This window comes from Pithys albifrons, chromosome 1 (genome assembly GCF_047495875.1).
Source record: "Pithys albifrons albifrons isolate INPA30051 chromosome 1, PitAlb_v1, whole genome shotgun sequence".
In the NCBI taxonomy this organism is placed as follows: domain Eukaryota; kingdom Metazoa; phylum Chordata; class Aves; order Passeriformes; family Thamnophilidae; genus Pithys; species Pithys albifrons.
The window spans coordinates 85,730,033-85,757,096 of NC_092458.1; the positions used below are offsets into that span (position 1 = coordinate 85,730,033).

General features: G+C 41.3%; 1 protein-coding gene across 2 annotated transcripts in view; it reads left to right on the top strand.

The window, feature by feature from the left end:
* TULP3 (TUB like protein 3) overlaps positions 1-27,064 on the top strand; it is a 40,246-nt gene that overhangs the window by 1,453 nt on the left and 11,729 nt on the right. Inside the window, exons 2-4 of one of the 2 annotated variants that reach the window (XM_071557856.1) lie at positions 17,865-17,916; positions 23,510-23,672; positions 25,540-25,719. In XM_071557856.1, coding sequence (XP_071413957.1) covers positions 17,865-17,916; positions 23,510-23,672; positions 25,540-25,719 — 395 coding nt within the window. The remainder of the gene's footprint in view (positions 1-17,864; positions 17,917-23,509; positions 23,673-25,539; positions 25,720-27,064) is intronic. The other variant, XM_071557864.1, reaches the window with a different exon arrangement.

The following is a 27,064-nucleotide window of genomic DNA, read 5'->3' on the forward strand; positions in this document are numbered from 1 at the left end:
AAAGAATTCTGCTTTTCAGATACCTACTGATACAATTTCTTTCTGCTAAGAAATTTGTTTTGTGTACTTTTTTGGGAGCCCCACAGAAATAGCCCAGCAATAATGGCAGTTCAAGTGAGAGCTGCTTCCCTCCCACCCCAGTTTATTAAACAAACAATCCATTTTTTAACTTTCTTCATGGTTAAGGTAACTAAAGAACTAAAATATATGAACTTAAATAAAAGGGCGTAGTTTTAAAATAGATCCTTAAGGCTTATTATTTTTAGGGGTCTGACTCTGAACTTAGAATATAATCAGCATTGTAATAAACTGGAGGAAGACAAAAATCTATTCTTGGGAAGAATCTTCTTTTTCTGAGATGAAAACAGTGACATTCTCCCTAAATCACTGATTTAGTCACTGGAACTCTTATTTGGTAAAATAATTGTCAGTTTTCCAAACAGTGGGTTTTATAGGAGAAGTCAGTGGGATACAGAGTGACAGTTCACAGCAATGAAAACATTGCATGGAAAGCTGAAAAAGGCTGTACATGAGAACTGAGTGGCAGCATTTTTTTTGCTCTTTTTTCCCCACTGCAATGGAATATCTTTACTATTGAGCAATATGTAAGATACACATAAAGATATCAAAAGTATTTTATTTCTGGTGGATAGAGGGGAAGGGTACAAGTCAAAAATAAATGCATACAGTTGTGTAAATGTGCTGTGGGATACATGATGATGGATGAAAAGGAGAGATCTTTTTTAAGCCATCTCTGGAACAGACTGTCCACTGAAACTCCAACACTGTGTTAACCTATTTGAGTTGGCTGCAACTGAAATTGTTCAAATTCATTTTATTCTGAACTTTGATTGACTTTCAGGGGGATGTGACCCAACTATCTTAAAGCTTTAGGGAATTATAAGATTGAAGGTGCTATTTCGTAGCTTTGATAAATACTGTACTTTTTCTCTTCATTTGAAAAAGTCCATTTTGAGGCTTAACATGAAATTAATAATGTTGAATACAGTAGAAACATTCAGATAAAAGTAATTCTAAGTAATAGTAAATTTTTGAAATACTGAGAAGGAAATTTTGGTTCTTATGGTAGTATTGGATTGTATAGCCAGGGTTTGGGAATGCAGATTTGGGCAGGGCTCTCCCCATGTGCCCTTCCAGCCTGTGCAGTGGACGTTTTAGGTGAGGCACAGCGTGCACAGAACTGGCCCCACCGTTTCAGTCCTGAGGTCCATTTGCCACGGCCGAGCGAGCTTGGACAGTGACAGGGAAGTCCTTGGGACTGTCACAGCACCCGGTACTAACCGGGGCTGACCCTGCTGAGCATCCGAGATGTGACGGGATGGGATGGCAGGGAGGCATTGAACTGCCAGGGGACGGTCCCACTAAGACTGGAACTCAGGACCTTGGGATTCAGAGTCCAGAGTGCTCTCCTTTACACCACGGGACCGCCCACTCCTATGGCAGTATATATTGTAGAATCTGGGAGAACAATGGTCTTCATGTTTTTGCACACTAATTACACTGGATACAGGAATACTTAAAGCTTCCCAAGTGCTGCATTTCCAAAGTGCTTCAGCTTCTGTCTTGCAGATGTCACGTGTAAAGAACATGATTTTCAGGGTACACAAATCTTGGTGTAATCTACAGAGACTACAAAACTGGATGCCAACTGCAGCAGTCCTGCCATCATTTGGATGCATCCTGTGGAGCTAGACATGCATGAGTTTGTGGCTTTTGGTTTGTGAACTCAGGAACTCCATGATACTTCCTAAGTGTCTTCAAAAGTTAATGAAGAAAAAGAGCCTGTTAATAAGCTCAATTTCCACAGCCCACAAACTGAGAAAGGTTCAAAACTAATTTCAAAAGTAATATTGGTGTCCTACTGAAAGCCCTTTCCATACTTGAAAAACCTTCGTGTAGTTGAGATTGTCAGGAATCTCAGTGGCTGCTGGGCCTCAGTGTTTTGTATAGACACGCCATGATTATAATTTTGTGGAAAAAAAGACAAAATACTTACCTAATTATTTTAGCTGTACTTGTAATCCAGAGGAGACAGAGTAGTTTAAAATTGCTTTTAAAAGCCTCTCAGCATCTCTGCCAGTCCTTGAGTATTTTTATTTGGCCACCACTGAGCTGCTTGAAATTGGCAAGTGTTGTTTTGTAGGACTTGTAATTCTGCAAATCCTGTCCTTAGATAAAAGAGAATTGGCTTTATATCTTGTTTGCTTCCTTTTCAACTCTAAACATTATAATCAACAAATGTGTCCAAAGTGAGATAAAACTGCAAATATTTTATAACTGTGGTTTGTGTGTACTCCTTGGAGTGTAGATTGAACAGAAAACGTGTGATCTGGTGCTGCTGCTGTTGGTGTGAATGAAGGAATCCCTTCACTTCCTGTGGTGTAACAGCATTGTCCAGAGAGAAGATGGAGCAACATTGTGTGCCTAAAATTTCCAAATACAATTTGAGATTCACCTGGTAACTGCAATTACAAAGAGGTGTCTTAAAGCTGAACCTTTGAATTGTCTTTTCAGTTTCTAATAAATTCTTCTCTCCAAACTTAGATTTTAGGGTACTGATGACCCATTTTTTATAGAGAACTGTTTTATTTTTCTCTCCTGCTTTTCTGAACACTTTTAGCATGGCATCTGAAGGAGGGACAAGTGCCCTGATTTAATATAATTATGACTTTGTATGTGTGAAAACTTCTGCAATCAAACTTGCACTGGGATGGCTCCAGACTCTTGTTTTGTCCCCGAGGCACAGCTGAATGATCTCTAGAATGAAACTGTTGATTGTCTTGCAATTGGGTCATGGAATGAATTCTCTTCTTAGTGGATTTGCTGATATGTCCACAGATGTTGTCTTGGACTGCTCCAAGGACATTGACCCTTACTCTTTAAAACATATTTGTGGGATGTCTGAACTCATAATTGCCTGTGTTATTGTTACAGAAGTCTGTGGTTGCTTTTGCACTCCTTTCCAACTTTGCATTCTTATGTGAAATCCAAGGCAAAAAAAAGGAAAAAGAACCTAAATCTTGCAGTGGTATCTTGCTGAGTCACCCACTTTGGGATGGAAATTACATTTTGCTGTTTTCACCTCTTTAATGGCTTCCCCTTTCAGTCTTTTAAAACTATGAAAAATACTGGACTGACAATAAAAGTTCACAATCACTTCTAGAGTGTCAGTTCAGAAAATTTCACATTCTTTGCCTGTTTTTAGTTTGAAAGACTATAAAACAAGTTCAGTTTGTGGTGTGAAGTGTGATCCACTTATTTTCTGGGACCTTTGAGTTTTGTTGCCTGGCCTGGGTTAACCACGTGCTGTTTGACTGCTGACTTTGTTGCTAGGAGAGAATGGTGACTGCTCTACATTTCACTGGTTTCTGTTGTAATGAGGTACCACATCAACAAAGGTGACAGTCAAAGTTTAATAATTTACAAACAGAAGATCACAGGAGTCAGAATCCTAAGCCCTTGTTGATCTTGCCTTTCCTTGGGCAGAGCTGTTTCTGTAAGTGAAATGACCATGGGGGGATTCAGAGCACGTAGTTGAGAGGACATCAAATAGAAAGCTGGTATTCTCCTTGTGGAATAAATGTCTCTTTCTTTTCTTTAGGAGAAACTAAGTTTTATTAAGCTCACCTGAATAAACACGATTTTGGAACCACAGTGCTCTGCATCTGTGAGGGTGGGAAGGAGCTGGAAAGTCCTTACTGAAGGAGTCACCATCTCTGAACTCTTAAAGGAATGTGTCTGGCAGGAGGTTCCTTGTTTCCCTTTTCTTGAAAGTATTATGATAAACCCCCCGTTTGCCTACACACTTAAAGATGAGTTTGTGTGAAAATTCTCGTGGTTGTCTCAGTCTGTAACACCCTCTCAGCCTCGGCGATGGCATTAAGTGTTAATGGCTACTGTGGATCTCTGGCTTCTCTTTGCCTTCCTTCCAGAAAAAGAATACTCCTTTCACTTTAGGTGTGGCCAAATTACTTGAGACTTTGCCTAAGGAAAACAAGAATCTCCTTTCTGTTTTCCTGGTATAGTATAGTAGAGAATTGCACAGGTTTTTGTTTGCACTCTTCTTTATAGTCTAAATAGAAGATACACAGGCTTCTGTCCAGAGAGGGCTGTTTATTTTCATTGCTGTGTTCCCTCGTTCCTGGGAGGAGGAGCTGAGCTCTGGTACTTGATGAGTCAAGGTTTTGAAAGGCATGTAAAACACTAAGCAATACAGTAGACAAAGTAGTTCTGAGCTTAGAATGTAACTTTTTCATGATACTTTTGTTCTTGTTGCATTTTTTTTGTGATAGCTTGTGTTCTTTATGGTCATCTAGTTTGTTCTCTCAGACTGGAATATAAACTATCTGTGTTTATCTTGTGATCTCGAGAACAGAGATAGAAGCACGGAATCGTGAAGGGTGGAAGGGGCTTCATGAGGTAATTGTAACAACCCCATTGCCTCAGAAGGGTGAGCTGGAACAGGTTGCACAGGATGGTGTCCAGCTGGGTTTTGAATATTTCCAAAGATGGAGACTCCACAACTCCATGAGCAACCTGTTCCAGTGTTTGACCTCTCTCAGTAGTAAGTTTTTCTCGCTTTTGGACTTTCATATGGTTCAGTTTGTGTCTGTCACCCCTTGCCCTGTCAGTGGGCACCACTGCTTTATTTCCTTTACCCCATTCCATTGGGTATTTGTGTGCATGGATAAGCTGCCTCCTGAGTCTTCATTTCTCTTGAACCAGTTCTTTCGGCCTCACCTCACGTAAAAGATACACCAATCCCTCAGTCACCTTTGTGGCCCTTTGATGGACTTGCTCCAGTATGTCTGTGTCTTTCTTGCACCAAGAAGCCTGGAACTGAACAAGGCACCTCATGTGTGGCACAGAATCATAGAATTGATTGGGTTGGAAAAGACCTCCGAGATCATCAAGTCCAACCCTTGGTCCAACTCCAGTCCCTTTACCAGATCATGGCACTCAGTGCCACAGCCAGCCTCAGTTTAAAAACCTCCAGGGAAGGGGAATCCACCCCCTCTCTGGGCAGCCCATTCCAATGCCTGATCACTCTCTCTGGAAAGAATTTCTTTCTGATAATCCAGCTTAAATTTCCCCTGGCAGAGCTTGAGCCTGTGCTCCCTTGTCCTACTGCTGAGTGCCTGGGAGAAGAGACCAACCCCCACCTGGATATAACTTCCCTTCAGGTAGTTCTAGACAGTGATGAGGTCACCTCTGAGCCTCCTCTTCTCCAGGCTAAACACCCCCAGCTCCCTCAGCCTCTCCCCATAGGACTTGTGCTCCAGTCCCTTCACCAGCCTTGTTGCTCTTCTCTGGACCCCTTCCAGCCCCTCAATGTATTTCCTGAACTGAGGGGCCCAGAACTGAATACAATACTCAAGGTGTGGCCTCACCAACGCAGAGTACAGGGAAAGGATCACTGCCCTGGTCCTGCTGGCCTCACTATTTTTGATACAGGACGTGTCACCCTCCTCACTCTGCTGGCACTGCTTTTCCTAGCGCAGCACAGGATGCTCTTGGCCACCTTGGCCTTGAGGGGGCTTTGCTGCCTTGTGCCAACTTGTGCAAGGGTTGAGTGGGGCTCTCCAGGTCCTGGGGCTTAGCCTGTCACCCAGAGGGGTGAGCTCCCCTCACTGCCCCCAACCAGGTGGCCCCCAGGGAGCCCACAAGGACCATGCAGGGACCACAGGAGAGGGACAAGAGAGAGAGAGAGAGTAATGCTCTGGGGTGAGGGTTTATGTGGACCTTGGAGGGATCCAAAATCTACCAATGGTAAGAGAAGGGGGCTTGGCTTTGTGCCAGTAGGAATAAGGGGTTTACAACCAATAGAAAGGGGGAGGTAACATTCAATGAGAACACTTTTTGTAAGTTCCTTCCAGACCCCCAGATACATTCCTCAGGGGTGAGTAACAGTTCTCTCCAGGGATTTTGGGAAGGAGAAGCAGTGACTTTGCAAAAAAGACAATAAAAACCATTTTGTACATTTAAACAACATTAAAACCCTCAGTTGTTAAGGCATTAGAGGCGGCTTCTTCATTTTCTTCACCAGTCCACTTCTGACAGGACTTTTTCCATTCCAGATATTCTAAGTTGAATGCTCCAAACTTGCACACTAAGACAACAGCAATCCATTTCTGAAAAAGGAATCTCATCAAGCAGCACATACTTTATTCTTTGTTTAACCATAATTCAACTTTTCTCCTATGGACCCTTCATTTCTCAATGTTCTGTTACTTTACTAGCAGATTCCTCTCTAGTCCACCTGAGAGTTCATTCTTCCCTTTTGAGGATGTGTTTTGTGTAGGTATCTGAGAGTCCAGAGAATATCCCATTGAGTTTCTGAGATGATCATTTTATCTGTGCTTCCACAGATACCATTTTGAATCTGAAGGCAGGTGTGATCTGTGAGTGATCCTTTTACTTTGCCTGCAGTTTCATTTTACTTTATGAAATCACTGGAACAAGTACTGTGAAGAAAAGTTTGTCTCCTGTACTGGTGAATCCTCTTCTCTACATTGACTTAGCTCTGCTCAGTCAGTACCAGACCCTCATTATTTACCCGGTTTGCATCTGATCAGTCACCCCAAAATGGATGCAAGTGTGGAGAAGGATGGGTTTGGATTACATTCTCTGCTTTCTTGGATTTAGCCAACAAAAATAATTACCCTGTTCATGTTTTATAATAAAAGAATTTTTGTAGCACGACTTTCAGATTAGTTTTTTCTTGAATTCCTTTCTTTAGCACAGTATTCCTATTGCTGTGTGTTGTTGGGGCACACAATAAAGGCAAAACATATCTGTGTGTGTATTTATACAGACAGATATCTCTAGATAGATAAATGGACAAAGAATATATATGTATATAATATGTCTGGGGTTTTTTAATTTGTCAGAGCACTGACCTTTCTGAGGTTGTTTTTTTTTTCCAAGGGGTGGAGGGGTAGTGGATGTTCTAATGTGGATGTTTTTGGCATGTTTCTAGTTCATGTGGCTTTAAAGAAAAGTACCTGATAATTTCACATCAAAGGTCAATTTTTAAACCTGGACATAGGTAGCAGAAGAAATCTTAAAATACTAATTTGCCTTTTTGTTTTTGCATTTTGGATATTTTTTTGTAAGTTGTAAATTGTTCAGATGGTTGGTCCAAGTTATTGGCAGGAACATGTAGATAATTCAGGTGTATTTTGAAGTTAAATAGGACATACAGATATCAGTGCTTGTCTAGATGCTCCCTTCATCCATACTGGTCTGACATAATTTATTGTTCTTATTAGTTAATTTTATATTTATTTTCAAATATTCTGAGATAAGTCTTATGTGATCTCTATCCCGTGGGACAGAATTTCTGTATTAAAGCATATCCAAGGCAGTCTTTGTTCATAACGATTTATTGACTCATTCAGAATTGCTTCCAAAATTAAGTGTTAACTGTTGCTGTGTCATTGTTCTCATAATACATTTAGTAGTGTGAAGCTTCCAAACAGAATTTGTGAAACCTTTCTCAAATCAGCTCTTGGCATTAGTAATCTGTGGATGTTTCTTGGGGTGGGGAGATATCAAAGGTAAAACTAATTTCACTGGGAAAGGATTCTTTCTGTAAAAAAGGCAGACAGAGACTAAAATTTGCCCTTCTTGAAATATCAACTGCTTGAAAATAATTTATAAAGGAAATGTTGATGCAACCTTGGCTGTGTCACTTAGTAATAGGTGTGGCATTTTATGGCTGATCTGCAGCAGATCCATTTACCCTGGAATGCTCACTGCTAGTTAATCACAAAGCAAAGAATACCTGGTGTTTGCCAAAAAAATCCCACTTTTCTGCATTGGGAAAGGCAGAAAAAAACTGATAATCCTCACTTATGGATGCTTTTCCCAGAAATATGCAATTACAATTGTGTCAGTGGGACTCCTCCCTTTTGTAGATTGGAAGGTGCATTACAGATAAATTTTGCTCCTCGACCATTTCCAGAGACAGTATTGCAGTTTTTGTTTGGAATGTGTCCTGTATCTTTTAAAATAAAAGAATCCTTCTTCACCTGATCTGTTCTCTACATCTTCTGTTCTCCTTTATGGCCATAGTTCACATGAGGACAATCCCCAGGAAAGACCTCTGGAAGGTTAAGAGTGAAAACACTTCCACACCAGCTGACTCCACATTTCTTACTGAAGCTGCTTTTGCTTGCACTTCTACAGCCAAAAATAAAGCGTAGTGGACAAAGATGTGTGCCACAGGCCACGTTCTTCTCATTCCCTCATTCTTCAGTTCTGGAAGTCTTGCTCACAGACAGAACTGCAGCTACCACATTAATAAACTGCCCTGCAGAGGCAAAAGGAGCTACATGGTCTTCATAAGGCTCCTGGTGGAAGGATTACTCCATGAAGTGAGAAATGGAACATAACGTGTTGGGAAATAGTGGATGGAAATGGTGTTATTGTCCCTTGGAGTAGGCAAAGAAGTAGAGCAATAGAAACAACTTAAAATTTAAGAATCTTGAATATTAATGTATAGGTTCCTATTCTCATTTAGATAAAAATATTTTGTTTGTTAAAAGGATTTATGCATCAGACAGATATAAAAATACAAGCGTGTTTGTAACAAAGCAGAGTAAATTCCAGATCACTTTAAAATGAGCTAGAAATTTCTGCTGGACAGTTTCCCTGAATCCCTCTGCCAAACTACAGACTATCTGAATCTTTAATACCTGTGCACAAATAGGTAATAACTCGAGTCCAGGAAAGAGCAACAAGGCTGGTGAAGGGACTGGAGCACAAGTCCTATGGGGAGAGGCTGAGGGAGCTGGGGGTGTTTAGCCTGGAGAAGAGGAGGCTCAGAGGTGACCTCATCACTGTCTACAACTACCTGAAGGGAAGTTCCAGCCAGGTGGGGGTTGGTCTTTTCTCCCAGGCACTCAGCAATAGGACAAGGGGGCACAGGCTCAAGCTCTACCAGGGGAAATTTAAGTTGGAGATCAGAAAAAAGTTCTTTCCAGAGAGAGTAATCAGGCATTGGAATGGGCTGCCCAGAGAGGTGGTGGATTCCCCATCCCTGGAGGTTTTTAAACTGAGATTGGCTGTGGCACTGAGTGCCATGATCTGGTAAATGGACTGGAGTTGGACCAAGGGTTGGACTTGATGATCTCGGAGGTCTTTTCCAACCCAATCAATTCTATGATTCTATGAATTTCTCTCACCAAGAGTTTGGTGCACATACAGTGCTAATACAGGCTCTAAAGATGCTGAGAACAATTAAAAAGCAATACAAGCTGTCTTTGCTTCTCTTGGATTAGAGTTTCTTATGAGTTTGAGGTGGGGTCTGTTTTTATCAGCTTGTCTGACCACCCTCTTAAAAGAGGCAGGGACTCCATAAAGCCTTTGCAGAATAGTTTTAACTGTCTGGGAACGTCTAAATTTGGGAAGCCTTGTTGCCTCACTTGTTTATGAGGAAAATCTGAGTATGGTATTTCTTTAGTGGACATATGAGGAACGTACATTTTCTTGAATGTAAGAAGAGATTTTATGATGGTGTTGTTTTTTTTTAACACATTTCAAATCTGTCTTTCCAACGAGTTCTGTCTTGTAGAACATTTTCTCTCTACAGGCTGCACTTTCCTGTTGCTTTTCTTACTTTCTTTGCTTCTTGCCTCTCATTCACAGCTGCAACTGGTCAATTCCTTGCAAAACTCGTCCATGATAAAGGCAGTTTGTTTTGCTTTGGGGTTTTTTTTTGCCTCCTTATCGCTTCAGCAGTCAGTATATAAAGGGGACTTAATTGATATAACTTAAGAGAAGAATGCTGAGCTCTCCTGTTCTGTGGGATAACCACACCTGAAATCTGAGGTAAACCAGAGCCTTACTCTGTGACAGCAATTTTTAACATTATATTCAGCCTTGATTAAAACTCCTCACTTTCTGTTGAAAATCTGCAGCTATATTAGCTATCCTAATGGTTAATTAGTCAGTGTTAAATAAAAAATTTATTTGCTCTCTGAATTTGTTTAGCTTCAGTTATGGATGACTCGATTTTGTTGTCTTCTCTCATCAATACTCATTTGTGGCCTCAATTCCATGGAATACCGTGGAGTGTATTGATTTTCTTTTGAATAAACCAGTCCTTGGTCAATTTGTTCAGCTTTCTGGTGAACCTTCTTCAGAAACCTTCTCTTAGAATCATAGAATCAGTTGAGTTGGAAGAGACCTCTGAGATCGTCAAGTCCAACCCTTGGTCCAACTCCAGTTCATTTACCAGATCATGGCACTCAGTGCCACGTCCAGTCTCAGTTTTAAAACCTCCAGGGATGGGGAATTCACCACCTCTCTGGGCAGCCCATTCCAATGCCTGATTACTCTCTCTGGAAAGAATTTTTCTCTGATCTCCAACTTCAATTTCCCCTGGCAGAGCTTGAGCCCGTGCCCCCTTGTCCTATTGCTGAGTGCCTGGGAGAAGAGACCAACCCCCACCTGGCTAGAACTTCCCTTCAGGTAGTTGTGGAGAGTTATAAGGTCTCCCCTGAGCCTCCTCTTCTCCAGGCTGAACAACCCCAGCTCCCTCAGCCTTTCCTCATAGGAAAGTGGACTTTGGACAGAATGGAAAGACCATTTTCAGGCTAGTGGGTGGCTTTCTAACCCTGTTACCTACATTTTCCTGCTTCAATATCAGGGTTTTTCCTTGTTCTCAGAGTTGCATTATACTGTGAGTTTGATTTGGCTGATTCAATGTTAATTATTGCCAAGTGTTTAGAACATAACTCATAGAGTTTTTTAAGTATAACGTGTTCAGACACACAAAAAAGTTGCAATGAAAACAAGAGCGTTAACTCTGCCTTTCCACAGCTTATGTTGCCAAAATTGCAGTGTTGTGGAAAAACAGGGTGTCCATTCTGAAAGAACTGTCAATAGATGCAGTACACCTTTTTGACAGAAAGGAAAATATAAACTACATAAAAAGGAAGCCTTAATTGCATATATGAATATCTGTTAAATAATTTGTGAGTTACCTATTCATTGTGGGGGTTTGATATTCTGAAAATGGTTAGAAAAGACCAAATAAACACAATAAATTTGTCACATATTCCTATTGCAACACTTCAGTGTCTATTTCTGCAATGCAAACCAGGCTGATTCTGATTTCATCAGGAATTTGAGATGCTGTCAGTTGAAAATAAAACTTTCTGCTTTGTGTTGGTCTTTGTCCAATCTGGAAATGGATCTGTGAACCCCTTTATATGTTGCTTTCTTCTCCCGCATTCAGACATGCTGTTGTACCTTCTCAATTGAATGTTTTTCTTAAACAGTTGCTTTCCCACTCTCATTTTTATTCTGTATCCTGGATTATCATTCATCTTTTCTTGTATGTTCCATTCTGGGTCATTTTTCCCTTCTCTGTGGCACGTGCATTACCTGTCACACAGCTTTGTAGGATTGCTGGTGGATTCTGATAAACATTCCAGAGGAGTTGGGGGGTCTCTTGTGCTGTGGTGGTTGGGAAGAGGAGGATCATGACAAGCTACTTGAATACTTTAATTTCTTATTTATCAAAAGTAAATGGGCAACTGGCTTGGTGGTTATAGAGTTCCTTCCTATTTTGAACTGTGTTGTTGTAGGTATGGAATTGCTGCTTATTTTTCCTGTTCCTTCTGGATATTTAATTCTTCTTATTGCATGTAAACCCTTCAAACAGAAAAGCAAAGATCGCAGTGGTTTTGTGTGGGCACGTCGAAAGACACTGATCACAGAATCATAGAATCGATTGGGTGGGAAAAGACCTCCGAGATCATCAAGTCCAACCCTTGGTCCAACTCCAGTCCCTTTACCAGATCATGGCACTCAGTGCCACGGCCAATCTCAGTTTAAAAACCTCCAGGGATGGGGAATCCACCACCTCTCTGGGGAGGCCATTCCAATGCCTGATTACTCTCTGTGCAAAGAATTTGTTTCTGATCTCCAATTTAAATTTCTCCTGGCAGAGGAAGGAAGATTTCTGTTTGTAGCCTGCAGCTGGATTAGCACACGACTTGCATTCCTTAGCAGTGAGTTGCAGGAGAGACTCTGGAACAGCGTTTTCCTGTTAAAGTTTGTAATACCACCAACTGTGCTGTGTTGGGTTAGGGTAAGTTTTGAAGTGTGGGAAGCTCTTTTTTTCTGGTTATTATGTTACACTTTCATGATGCTCAAGTGCTGCAGGAGAGGTTGCAGGAGGAGAAAATAAAAATACTGTAAAGTTGCTTTTTTTAGCAACTATTCATAGTGCCACATTACTCATGACTTTGTTTCTTACTTTTACTCATGTGAATCTTTGCACTTCAGGGTGGGAGGGATTGATGGCTGCTGTCACTTTGTTGCCTGCTATGGGGCAACTTTGGTCTGTGTTTAACAGCAAATTGTAAAAGAGAACACTCGTGTAATCTTCATCAAGCTCTGTGACCTGTCAGAATCTTTATGTATTTCAACCATTTTGCGTGTCAGTGCAGCAGCCAGAGGTGAGTCACTGTGCAGTCTGTGTTATGCCTCTGTTACATTATGGTACTGTATTCCAGTGTGGGTGTGTGCTGGTTTAAAGGAAAACCGGCAGGAGAAAAGAACCCAATGCAAAAGAGATTGTAAGTCAGAGTTACTATATAATAACAATATTGCAATAAATGCAATGGCACAAAGAGAAATTGATTTTAACCCACAAAAGCCAGACATATACCTGGCACCCTGGTGTTTGTTGGCCCCTGTGCTGGGACTCGCGTGGTTCCCCAGAGTCCAAAGCAAAAGAAGTGAAGAACTTGTTAGTGCAGATGATGGTCGCAGTCTGGTCGAGAGTGGTGGTTTCCTCCTGTTGAGGTTCTGGTCCTCCTCTGGATCCAACAGGTGGTCCCCTGAGGTCTTCAAACCCCCAGATTATGTACCCTCTGGCCCAGGTGGGAATGACCAGTACCTCCCCCAGGGCGGGGAGTCACACAGTGGGTGATCTGACTCTGTGAGTCATGGGGTACTTTGGAATCACTGATGGCCCATTAGCAGACACGACCCTTCAGGCTGGGTATGAAGGTGCTAACGACTCCCTGGAGGGGAGTTATCACAGATCTTATCTCACAGGCTTGTTTAATACCCATCTTACACCCTGAGGGGTTGGGTGTGCCCTGGGCAGCTGCTGCAAATGGTCCATTGTTAACAGTTAATGGGAAATGAATAGAGGGAGTAGAATACACAGCTTTGGTCACACCCACACAGTGATGAACTGGTGCCACCTGCTGAACTAGGACAGGGTAGAAAATAACGTAACAGATGAAGCATATAATTTTCATTGAGGATTCCTGCAAGATGTGTATGTGAGTCCTGACATTTCAGCACTTTGTTGTCTTCCAGGTAAAAAGAAAAACTCAGAAACTTATTCCTAAAATGGTGGTGTTTGTATTTCTTTTTATTTTCTGAAGAATAGACTCAAATTGGGGATGCATTTTCTATTAGGAAAAGCAACAAACCCACAAGTAGCAGCTTTTATCTAGGCAGAACACATTTGAGTCCATAAGAATGACTATAAATGTGTACTGTTGATCAGAGATACACAGATTTCTTTATAACAAACTCTTGACTGCAGTTAACAAATATCATCTATTTCTTAAATGAGTAGGTGTATGAGAAGCAAAGGAATATTCCCCCTTGGGTTTTTTTTTCTTTTTCCATGAATATTTTAAGTGCAGCTTTCAGGCATTTTTCAGACTTTGCTCAAGATGGCCTTTTCCATCATCTGTGCTATAAATAATGTCACATTTTATGCTGAAGTTTCATGCAACAACTATTGTATATCTTGCTGCACTCAGTAGCTTCTGCTTGTTTCTTTCTTAAATTGTGGCTGTTTTCAAGTGAAGACAACTGTGTTACTGTTGCTTTGGAGATGTGCAATAGCTCTTCATCCCTCTTCAAGAAAGCCACTAGTTTTTCCATGGCCTCCATTGCCTCTAAATCTAACACATTCTGTATTGCAGGTCCATGTGACCAGTAATATCAGTGTTCAGAAACGAGATGTTTTCAAGGTCCTAGACCTGTTCTGTGATGATACTTCAAATGCATTAGAAAAAAAGTATAGAAATAAGAAAAAATGCAAAGTAAGAAAAAAAAAACAACAAAAAACCACAAACAAAAAACCAAACAGTGGCAGTCATAATAACTTCTTTAAAATACCATTAGTTGAAAAATTAGTATGAATTTTAGAGTATATAAGTTATTATATAGAATCATAGAATCCATTGGGTTGGAAAAGACCTCTGAGATCATCAAGTCCAACCCTTGGTCCAACTCCAGTCCCTTTACCAGATCATGGCACTCAGTGCCACATCCAATCTCAGTTTAAAAACCTCCAGGGATGGTGAATCCACCCCCTCTCTGGGGAGGCCATTCCAATGCCTGATTACTCTCTCTGGAAAGAATTTTTTTCTGATCTCCAACTTCAATTTCCCCTGGCAGAGCTTGAGCCCGTGCCCCCTTGTCCTATTGCTGAGTGCCTGGGAGAAGAGACCAACCCCCACCTGGCTAGAACTTCCCTTCAGGTAGTTCTAGACAGTGATGAGGTCACCTCTGAGCCTCCTCTTCTCCAGGCTAAACACCCCCAGCTCCCTCAGCCTCTCCCCATAGGACTTGTGCTCCAGTCCCTTCACCAGCCCTGTTGCTCTTCTCTGGACCTGCTCCAGCCTCTCAATCCCTTTCCTGAACTGAGGGGCCCAGAACTGAACACAACACTCAAGGTGTGGCCTCACCAACGCAGAGTACAGGGGAAGGATCACTGCCCTGGTCCTGCTGGCCATGCTATTTTTGATACAGAACAGGATCCCATTGGCCTTCTTGGCCACCTGGGCACACTGTTGGCTCATGTTGAGCTTCCTGTCAATCAGTACCCCCAGGTCCCTTTCTGCCTGGCTGCTCTCCAGCCACTGTGCCCAGCCTGTAGTGCTGCATATACAAAACTCTTTTTCTGCATATTTCAACCTCCCAGAGCAGGGCCTGTGTTGGCTGGGGTATTCTGTCTGCAAGGGCCTCTGATCTGTCATCTGCTTGCCTGGAAGTTGGATCAAATGTGGGTTTACTAAGGGTTAAAGGGACTCTGTCTCTCCTTAGCTTTTTGTGCTGTAATCCAATTTCCATGGCAGAAACCCCAACCTTTCTCTCTCTCTATCTCTCTCCATCTCTGGTTTTCCTTGTTATGGTTATATTCAGCACTGTCTGCCAACTTGTGACTTCACAGCATTGGACATTTATGGATACCTAAAGCAGACAGAATTTCCTCTTTAAACTGAAATTTTGGCTTGCCCTGCTTTTCTGTGTGCTATTAATAACTTATATGGTGTTTGTCAGTTTCCCACATTAAGTATCTTCTTCCTGATGCTTTCTCACTTCCAGAGAGGTCTTTTCCAAAGCTGTGTTGGGGGAATGTGCACAACTGTGGTAGGCAGAATATGTGCTTAATTGTCAATTAACATTCCCCTTTTGTAGGGTTAGCTGCTCTAAATTGCACTATATGAGTAGTCCATTATCATACAAAAGGAAATGTGAAGTCTGTATGGAACACAACTCAGAATGAAAAACTAGAGTTCTTATGAAAGTTATTTATAAAACAACAAAACAAATGAAGTAAAATTTTTTTATCTGTCTGAATTAATATCAGATGTTGCAGATACAGATTCTTTCAGTTATTAGCAGTAGTTCTGGGAAGTCTGATAGGAAGAGAAAATTATGTAGGTTCACTCCAAGACAAGATTGAGTTAATTTAAAATAGGGTGTCTTATGAAGAAGCAGGGACTTTACTGATTCAGATTGAACTGTGTTGAGGCTTCGGATAAAAATTGTCTCATGGCCCCACCTCAATAGGGAGTGTCTCAGTTAAAAAAAAAAAAGGTGATTGTCAAGGAAAGTGAGGAATCTTCCTGGACTAGAAAGAGAACTTCCTTCTCCTCGTGCCAGCACAACCTTTGAAATTAAGAGGCTTTAGGCAAAATGTAGAAAAGAGGATAACAGTTCTTTGCTACAAATGTATGTATCTATGGCCAGACTTTGGGAACACAGATTTGGGCAGGGCTCTCCCCACGTGCCCTTCCAGCCCGCGCAGTGGATGTTTTAGGTGAGGCACAGCGTGCACAGAACTGGCCCCACCGTTTCAGTCCTGAGGTCCATTTGCCACGGCCGAGCGAGCTTGGACAGTGACAGGGAAGTCCTCGGGACTGTCACAGCCCCCGGTACTAACCGGGGCTGACCCTGCTGAGCATCCGAGATGTGACGGGATGGGATGGCAGGGAGGCATTGAACTGCCAGGGGACGGTCCCACTGAGACTCGAACTCAGGTCCTTGGGATTTGGAATCCGGAGTGCTCTCCTTTACACCACAGGACCGCCCTTTTTGCTACAAATACATAGAACAAAAAGATCCAGAACAAACAGCACCCGAGACTTGCAGTCTCTGCGGTCCCGCTTTGTCTCTCGCTGCAGTCACAGCCACAGACAGCGGGGGCGCTGCTGGCCTCGGGAGCGCCGGGACTCGGCCGAGGGAGCGATGCCGATTCCAGAGCACCCGTGGGAATGAATGGCACAGACGGGCTGAGGCCTTTCCCGTGGGCAGCTCAGTGACCTCTCACCGCCCTTTTCCCCCAAGGCTTTGGAGGGTTAGAAACTTCTCTGCAGATGGCGCCGACCCCCCGATGTGTCTGGAGCAAATCCAGGCAGTGGTGGCTTTCCCCTGGGAAGGAACGCGGGATGTGCGGAGCGGGAGGCGGCCCTGGCAGTGCTGCTGCGGGTCCGAGCACCAAACACATGGAACCAGGGGCGGGTGGGCACCGGCGAAAAATGAGTGTGGTGATCCTTCCCCTGTACTCAGCGTTGGTGAGGCCACACCTTGAGTGTTCTGTTCAGTTCTGGGCCCCTCATTCAGAAAGGATATTGAGGTGCTGGAGCGGGTCCAGAGAAGAGCAACAAGGCTGGTGAAGGGACTGGAGCACAAGTCCTATGGGGAGAGGCTGAGGGAGCTGGGGTTGTTTAGCCTGGAGAAGAGGAGGCTCAGAGGTGACCTCATCACTGTCTAGAACTACCTGAAGGGAAGTTCTAGCCAGGTGGGGGTTGGTCTCTTCTCCCAGACACTCAGCAATAGGACAAGGGGGCACGGGCTCAAGCTCTACCGGGGGAAATTGTAGTTGGAGATCAGAAAAAAATTCTTTCCAGAGAGAGTAATCAGGCATTGGAATGGGCTTCCCAGAGAGGGGGTGGATTCCCCATCCCTGGAGGTTTTTAAACCGAGATTGGCCATGGCACTGAGTACCATGATCTGGTAAAGGGACTGGAGTTGGACCAAGGGTTGGACTTAATGATCTTGGAGGTCTTTTCCAACCCAATCGATTCTGTGATTCTGTGACCTCTCTGACCACTTCCCAAGCCAGGGAAAAAGTGACATGACCAGAAAAAACACCCAAATCTTCCCTCATCCATTCAGACCTCTCCCTCCAGTGCTTCTCCAAGCCATTAGGCTGGGATTTAAGAGACTGTCAACTACCCTTGTGTTTGCCTTGGTCACAGGCTGTCCCACGGTGGTAACGGGAAAAATTCAAGCAGGAGTTTTTAGCACCAATGACAGTAATGAAACCTTTGGTGCTTACCAAATGTTTTCAGAGCAGTTTACTAGGGGGATTTTGTCCTATTTCTGACAGAATATGAAGTATGTTTTATTTTTAATGCTTTGTATCTTGGTCTTCTCGTAGGATAGAAGTAATGTCTAACAGCTGTTTTTAAGTTTTGATGATGTAGTTGTAGTCTGAGAATGTCATGTGCTCTTGTAATGGAAACTGTTAATTAGCAATAATTAATTTGTTTCTTTCCCTTTCCCAGCATCTTTGAGGATGAAAGCATGAAACTACGACAGCTGAAACTACAGAATCAGGTAAGTGATAGTACTGAAGCTGATAAAAATAAGTATAGGAAAACAGCAATCTAGTGACTTGAGAAATGGTGGTGAAGTGCTAAAACTGCTTGGTCCAAAGAAGTCATTGCTAACATTTTTCTTTAAAAAAGTTCATGATTTTCTTTAGTTTTAGTCCACCTTGCCATAGCTTGTAGATTTCATGTATTTGATACATTTATTTTTCATATGTCCTCTTGTTTCATTGGGATTGAGTCTCCAGAGTACAGGTATGAATCAAAAGATAGGAAGACTGCAGGAAATTACCAGTTTTAAGCATCAAAGCAAAAGGAAGTTTCCCTAACCTACAGAAAGATCTCCTGTTGGGAAAGATTTACAGAACCTTTTCAGCTTTTTTGTTTCCTACAGAGAAATATTTACAGCCAAGCATGGGTGAAATGTTAGGTTTTAGGTCTCAGTTTTTGGACTGCTGGTTGCTGGATGCTTACATCATCAGATTCTTGAAAGCAATAAATTATCCATCCTTAGTGTTCTTTCTCTGTGAAATTTCAAATGCTTATAAATAGATTAGAAGATGTAAGATTATTATGATTCTCTAGCTGGCCATTTCATCTGGACCACAAATCACTGTCTTACATTAAATTCATCTTGTTCAAATTAAAGTATGGTTTTAAGAAAGGCTTTTTCTCAGCTGAGGGTTTTTAAATCCAGACACAACAGTCTTCAGGGAACTGTTGCAATGGCGAATAATCCTCTTTACCACAACTTGTTCATTATTTGGACTCTGAGTTTGTTTAGCTTTGACTTCAGACAGTGAATTCATTACCAACTTTATCTGTGTCTATAAAGGCTCTTACCTAAAACACTTCAGAGTCAAGGGGTAAAATTTATCTTTGATCATAATTATGGAAGCCAGGGTAGTCCTTTACCTGTAGACTATCAAGTAGCACTTGCTTAAAAACAAACAAAAATTTATTAAAAAACAGAAAGCATTAATTCAAGTAATCAGTAAAAGAGCAGTAAAATGCCACTTGGTAAGATGTTCCAAAACTAAGGATGGTCTGACTGCACAATGATGAACCTCAGTGTTTTAGGACGATGGTCTTGGGTGGTAATCACTGTCTCCTGGTGGTGGGCACTGCGATCAGTGTATGCTTGGTGTCAGATCTTGCCATGGGGACACATATTTGTTCCACCAAAACAAATGGCTGGGTGGCATCCCCTCAGAGCAGTGCCAGTTGAATCAGGAGATCAGTTTAAAAATTTATTCCCTTTTGCAATTTTGTTTCTGTCTTTCTTGGATTTGGTTGAGGTTGCAATCATCTGCAAAACTAACAGCTAGAAAATTTCACTAAAACGTGTTTTTAAAAGGCTACGCCTTGCAGCCTTGCAATGAGATTTGTTGAGAAATGCTCACAGTCTCCAATTTATGGTTTTGTAATTGGGTTTGAATATTACTTTTAAAGTCTACTTGTACATGAACAGTATTATGCCTTCTGAAGAAGCAAAGGTCAGTAGAAATCACTACCAGATATGGTGGACTCATTGGTGGTTGTAGCTGATTCCTTGCTTGATTAATTTGTCATAAACATTTATAGGATTTGGGATAAAATAAATGCAAAATGTTTTAATCCAGCAGGATCATGTATAGAACTTTTGGTCATAAAGGGAATCTGGAATAAGCATTTGCCTCAGCAGAGACATATTCCTGTCATCCATCTTTATAATGGGTTTGGAAACCCTGTAATTGCAGTGAAGTATTATTTGTAATAGTGCATGACATCAAGTTCCATCTGTGGGCCGGCTCTGCCTGCCGGGATGCTTTTTTTCTCCTGGACTTGAGGCAAGAGCGTGTGGTTGCTCAGGCAGAGCTTGCTCCTTCGTTAGTAGAAGGTTTTAATGTCCTTCAAGGTGCCTGCAGTTCCAAGTGCAATGCTGCCATCTCCCTGTGCGGGGGAAGCACAAAGCCTGACATGTTCCTGAATGCACCTGGTGTGGTGCATTTACTCTTGACACAAAGTTTCGTTAATGCCACACCATCATTAGCGTTGCCACTGCTGCCCCAGAGTGAGTTGGAGGAGCAGAGAGGATGTCTCCGACCTCGGATCCATCCTGTATGGCATAGAATCATAGAATCATAGAATCCACTGGGTTGGAAAAGACCTCCGAGATCATCAAGTCCAACCCTTGGTCCAACTCCAGTCCATTTACCAGATCAGGGCACTCAGTGCCATGGCCAATCTCAGTTTAAAAACCTCCAGGGATGGGGAATCCACCCCCTCTCTGGGCAGCCCATTCCAATGCCTGATTACTCTCTCTGGAAAGAATTTTTCTCTGATCTCCAACTTAAACTTCCCCTGGCAGAGCTTGAGCCTGTGCCCCCTTGTCCTATTGCTGAGTGCCTGGGAGAAGAGACCAACCCCCACCTGGCTAGAACTTCCCTTCAGGTAGTTCTAGACAGTGATGAGGTCACCTCTGAGCCTCCTCTTCTCCAGGCTAAACAATTCCAGCTCCCTCAGCCTCTCCCCACAGGACTTGTGCTCCAGTCCCTTCACCAGCCTTGTTGCTCTTCTCTGGACCCGCTCCAGCCCCTCAATATCTTTCCTGAACTGAGGGGCCCAGAACTGAACACAATACTCAAGGTGTGGCCTCACCAACGCTGAGTACAGGGGAAGGATCACTGTCCTGGGCTTGCTGGCCATGCTATTTTTGATACAGGACAGGATCCCATTGGCCTTCTTGGCCACCTGGGCACATTGTTGGCTCATGTTGAGCTTCCTGTCAATCAGTACCCCCATACTAAGCATACTAAGGTTAGGACTGTGCCAAATAGTGAGTAGTGCAGTGTTCCACCTTTGAGGGTGGAATGGTTGAAAACTTCCTGTCTAACATCTTCCCGTCATCACAGTTGCAGATAGAATACTAAACTAGTTGTCGTACTATTCTGCTAGGATATATTCATCTGACTTCTTGACATGTTGGAAACTCATTAGAACAGGAACTGGTGGGGTTTGATTCTTTAATTTTCCTATATTCTGATGTTACTCTTTTCTGTGGTGCAAAGAAAATGTTTCTGAAAGTATTTAATGCGTGGAGTTCACAAAATCCTGAACAAATCACGATATTTAATTAATGGTTTTTGTGTTCTGCTGTCCTGTTCATGAACTATCTGAATTTGGTGTTGTAATATTTTATGACTTTTGACTTTTAACACATAGCTGGAGGAAAAGGATAGTTAGTAGACAAAATGAAACAAAATACAGTTTCCTTTTTTATGATTCCTTAGTGGAATAAGGCTGGGAATACATGGTATGGAAGATCAGGCTGCCACCGTATGGAGAGGAAATGAACTACTGTTTGCTGTCCTGTCAGTGGACTTGTAGATGCTTTTTCCATCTCAGTAAGAAAAGTATTAGAAAGAAGCCTTTTTAAAATAAATTAAATTGCTCTCAACTTTTGCCACTTTGATTATTCTGAAGTTCTTGCAAGAAGAAGGTTGGTCACATCTACCAGCAGTGAACTGTATGTTTTAATATAAACTGATCCTGTTGGATGGTGAGTCCTAGAAACTCTGTGATGAAACACAATGCATAATTCTACTACTACTGTACTACTAATAATAGCCTGTGACCAGTGAAAGGTTTAAAAAACCTTATGTAATAGAAGAATCCATAAATAATTCTTTAAAGCTATTATATCCTATCAAAATTCAATTTTGCATTCTAGGAGTAGCTGTGTATTTTCTTACTGCCTTTAGGGTGTGTCTGTTTTGTTGGCTTTTTTCTTGCCTATTTGTCAGTGAGGGAAGCCTTGACAAGAGTTCTTCTCAAATCCTTATTCTGAGTATAATGTTTTGATTCTTGCTTTTCCTCTCTCCTTTAGAGATTTATCAACTATCATGACATTTCTTACTTTTCCTCAGCATTAATTTAAAAAATAAGCAACACAAATCAATGTAAATTCTTCTGGAAGGTCTGAGCATCTTTCCAGAGAATGAATCCGTAATTGGCAGTTTCTAAGAAATTGGCTTCTACTGCTTATTTTTCCTCCAGACCAATGTGATAAATGTGATAACTGTAATTTTTGCTCTGCACTACAATCCTCACAAATAATTCTCCAAAAGCAAAGACCACCTGTACTGCAGTCCAGTCTTCAAAGTGTAATTCTGAGTTTAAAGATAAAACAGTTAATTTGTTTGAGTTTTTCTTGGGTTTTGTTTGATTGGTTTGAGGGTTTTGTGTGTTTGGTTCTGTTTGAGTTTTGGGTCTTGTGTGTTTTCTGGGAGTTTTAAAATTTTTTTGGAGGGGTGGTTGTTTTGGGTTTTTTTCTTTTAGATTAGCGGTAAAAGCGGAAATAATAAAGAGCCAAGGTCTGAGTTGTGTCGGAATTCCTCAGGGAGAGGTTGTCTGAAAAACTAATCTCACTGGAGATAAAAAGTATAATAGGAGAGGGAAGAACCAACATGAGAAAAAGAATAACAGGAGCAGAAAGAGATCCAAAGGTGTGTCTCAAGCAGATTGAGTTGTTGGTACTGTTTATCTCATGAGTCCATTGAGACTCCGAATAATTTGATGGAGAAAGGGTTTCTGTCATCAAAAATAACTTCCAGAGATGTTCAGTACCTAAGAGGCAGCCATGGATAAAATGCATCTACATTAAGGGTCTACCACATTGTTTGCATAATCACAGAATCACAGACTATTCTGATTTGGAAGGGACCCACAAGGATCATCGAGTCCAACTCTTAAGCCAATGGCCCACATAGGGGATTGAACCCATGACCTTGGCATTATTACAACCAAGTTTTAACCAACTGAGCTAATGGTGCAGAATGTTAAAATACGAGTTTTTCTTCTTCATGCATCACTGTAGTTTTCTTTTAAGGATTAGGCATGTCTGTTTTTAAAATGGTGCAATGTCTCCATTTGCCTTGATTTAAGTCTAGAAGTTGCTTCTATTCTTGTTTAGTAGGAAATTATAAATATCAAATGTATATGTATCTTGGAAAATGACTTTTTATTTTTTTAACATGTGGATTTACCATTCTTCACTTTCAGTCCTGAATTATATGAAATGGTTTTGCAAGGTAGATCAATTTTCCTTTTAGTGGATCATTCCTATTTTAATTACTGTTGCTTATTTATTTGCTTGCCCTCTCTAAGTTTTATCTCTCAACATTGGTTTCTGGGAACTATTTGCTTTAAGTTCTACCTGTTAGATAACTTTTGAGACAAAAACCTTTTCCTTTGCAAGTCCTGACTATTTCATATTGGATTATAAATGAGTGCTGAATTTGTCTATTTGTATTAATGATTGCAGCAGCTTAGAATGGATGAAAGGATTTAACATTATCTACTGGTGGTCTCAGGATAGATCAGAAAATAAGCAGGTGTCCACATCACCCATCAACCCCTCGTGGAGAATCAAAGGCAATATCTCACTCCAAAGGCAGAGTGATATCTGTGTCTAGGATTTTAGGAAGAGATGACAAGAATATTTCATGTTTATTTGAGATTCTGATCAGTGACATGTCATTGCCAATGCCTGAGACATGGTTTCTGCTTCTCTAGATGTGGTTGCTCATCTCTATTTCATGCTTTTCTTTATTCCACAGAGAGCTCTTCTAGAGAAGAAGCAGAGGAAGAAACGTCTTGATCCATTGATGGTACAGCCAAATCCCGAGGCAAAGCTGCGAAGGTCAAAGCCCAAAGGGTGTGAGGAGCAGACTCCTTTAGTAGAAACTCCTACCCCTGTCCACAGTGATGTCATTTTACATGGTAAGGAATCAATGTCATTGCAACAAAGTTCCCCAAAGTGCCAGTAACTGCATTATATGTCACAGATGGGCACCTACATTGCTCTGGCAGTGGTCGAATGATAAACAAGATTGATTACATACCTTTCTGTGTACAAAAGTAGAATTGTAGTCCAGTCTGGTTGAGCAAGACTAAACTGCAAAAACAAACAAAAACCTTGCCTTGAATTTTTGTGACAGCTGGAAATCTTCATGTAAGTAATGTCTGCCTTGTGTTAGGCTAGAAGAACTGTAGAAATGGGCTAGGAATTTCTATAAAGGCAGGGAGACACCAATCCAAAGTAAGAAAATCTTCTGAAGCTGTAGGACAAAGAAAAGGAAATAATTCAGTAGTGACTGCTTGTACTTTTCCTTATGGTGTCATGGCACTCCATCTCAAGATTGTGTTCAGTGTTATGGATACTGAATTAGGTCCCTGATTGTTTTTAGCTCCTCTGTTGTTCATTGTGGGCTTCAGTGAGACCCCTGAAACATGACAAACAAGCTGGAGTGGTCCACAAAGCCACAAGCACAAAGTCATGTAAGGGCCAAAGGCAAAAACTTGGTGGTCTCAAAACAGTAAAAAAATTACAGTAAAATAGTGACCATTCTTTTAGGAGTAAAAAGAAATACAGTATTGAGAGTCGTAAGACTCCCTTGTCATTGGGAGCAAAAAACAACAATTAAATCCTTACACTCCAGTGGAGGTGTCAGGAAATTTTTTATGAGAGCCAGGATCCCATCAGCCCCTCAGAAAGTAACAGAAAACATTGTAAGGCTTTGAGATGTATGTTATTGCAGGATGTTATGATACAAGCATTATAGGAATAGCAAATTAATATGCAGAGTAGCATTTTGAAAACCCAAATAAACCAGTATTAGCTGGTTTGAAGATCACATTTGGAACTATGTTATCCTCTCTGAAATATTTTTCTCATTCTCCAGATGTCTTTCAGGATCACAGGATGGGGAGGAAAGTGGCAATGTGCATGGTAGCATTTATGTGTTTAAAATCAGGTATAAGAAAGCTTCTATTAAAAGACAGTTTCAGGTCAAAAAGAGAGTGAGGGAAAGGATTTATGTAACTTCTAAGGTGGGAATCTTCAGTAATACTGAAACAGAAACTAACTGCTCACTCACTAGCTTCATAGTTCTGAGGCTTCCTCAGTGCAAACAAATCCTGTAAAGAGTGATAACAGCACTAAACATGTCAGAAATACAATGACTGGATAAGGCAGTAAAGGTTTAGAAGGAAAACAGTGGGAAAGTAAGAAATCCAGAGCTGGAATTTACATATTGTCTGCTACACAGATGCATATTAGGTATTATGACAGACTCTGACATCAAGATGTCTCCACCAGTTAGGAAACGCATGTTCAAACATGGACATTTCATTTCTAACAAAAAGATAGAGGGCATCCATTTACAGGGTTTTTGCCTGTGGCTGTGAATATTTTATCAAATTGACTTATGATGTTCACTGTAAGAGCCCTCACTGGCACTAGAGCAAACAAAGAACATGAAGGAAGTTGAGTAGTTGCCTGTAAATAAATTGAAGGATATCAATGTGCATGACAAATACAACTTATTTTAATTGTTTAAACCCTCATAAAAAAGTAGTTACAATCACTATATTTATGTCCAGAGAAACTGATGCTTGGTATGTTTAAAGTAATAGGCAGTCTGTACCAGAGGCCTGACTCCTCCCAAGTCTTCTGACAAAAATTGAACAAATATACTTCAGTACTTTAAAGAGGTGCTTGAGCAAGGGAAGATGAAAAGAACCACTATTCTGGGATACATTCTGAGCTGTCAAAAATAGAATTCACAATTCTGTTTCATTTGGCCAGCAGGCATTGACGGACCAGCTGCTTTCCTGAAATCAGAAATGCAAGATTTGGAGACCAAGCTCCAAACTCTCTCTGCTGGATCTACTGGAACAGAAGAAAATGCAGATAAGGAAAATGATGGAGAGGCTCTAACAGACACAGCAGGCAAGCTAGATCTGCAAGAAATCTTAGAGAAACGAGGTAAGAGTTAATAATGGGCAAATGCCTTTGCTTGGGCTCTTCTACTTTTATAATGTTTTCTAGTAGCATTAAGAAACCTAAAAAAATATGAGGAATCATGGAACAAGTGTCTGTAGGATATGCCTTTTAAATGCACAGCAAGTAGATATTACATGTGAAAGTGCAGTACTGTAGTTCCTTCCTGTGATACAAATTGGAACGTACTGTTTATGTTTTAAGGGTTTATCAATGTGCTGTGTAATTTCTGGCCTTTTCCAAGGAAGTTGCTGACAAAATGCTATACTTCACATTTTGCTAAAGTTTGGGTATTTTTATTCCAGATATGTTATATCTGGGTAAGATGCTTGACTATTTTCAGAGCAGCAGAACCATCTATAGCCAGTAAATGCTGTAATTTAATACTTTATGACACTTACAGGAAGGGTATTTTTTCTGAGTCAGAGGCTGTCACAGTCAATGGGTTTAGAGCTTTATATTCAACAGTTACATCCCACTGAGTGGTTCCCTAGTGGAGTGTCAAGCTCTGTCTGCCAAATATCTTAAGTTACTGCCAGTACCACAAGAAACCTTTTTTGTTGTATGCAGCCTAAGCACTTTGCAGCAAAATATTGGTTAGTGTTTAATATTGTACACAGCTTGTTTTTGTTTTGCAGAATGTTTTTTGTCTCCCAGAATGTTTCCAATACACTTACAAATTGAGGTACTACCATATATAGAAGTACTCCCATCCAGTTGTCAGATGCCACAGCTCCTTACCTATGGACAGCAACATTAGACAAGAGTTAGGGAAGGAAGCAGGAGAGAATATCCAGTAACTTCAGGGGAAATTAGTGGAGGTAGAACATAAACACAGAATTTTGAAATTGGCTGGGGTACTGGGGTTAACGCTGTTCCTCTTCCCAAACGTCCTTTGGGAAGTTTACTGACAGGTTGTTAAGACTTGATTTTTCCCTTTTATCTGAGACTTCCAGCAGTGCCCCTTCTATGCAGTGCCATCTTGGAGCACTGTTATAACACGGTCTGTCAGAAAATAATTCAGTTCAGCAGGCTGACTGTGTTATTTTTCTGTGATGCTTTTCCATTCTACAGCCAAATTAAATAATGGAATCAAAGAACAAAATTATGCAGTTCCAACTGGAAGGAAACACCAGTGATACGTGCAGAAGTTTTTTATAAATACAGTCATCCAGAGTTATTTTAGTTATATACCCTTAGTCATCTCTACATAACTGTGCTTAGGTTAAGATTAAATTAATAAATCCTGGAACTACTCAGTCTATGTTTCCATTTTAAAAATCAACTCATTAGTAATATTTGTGAGACCTTAGTGATGTTGATATTGATG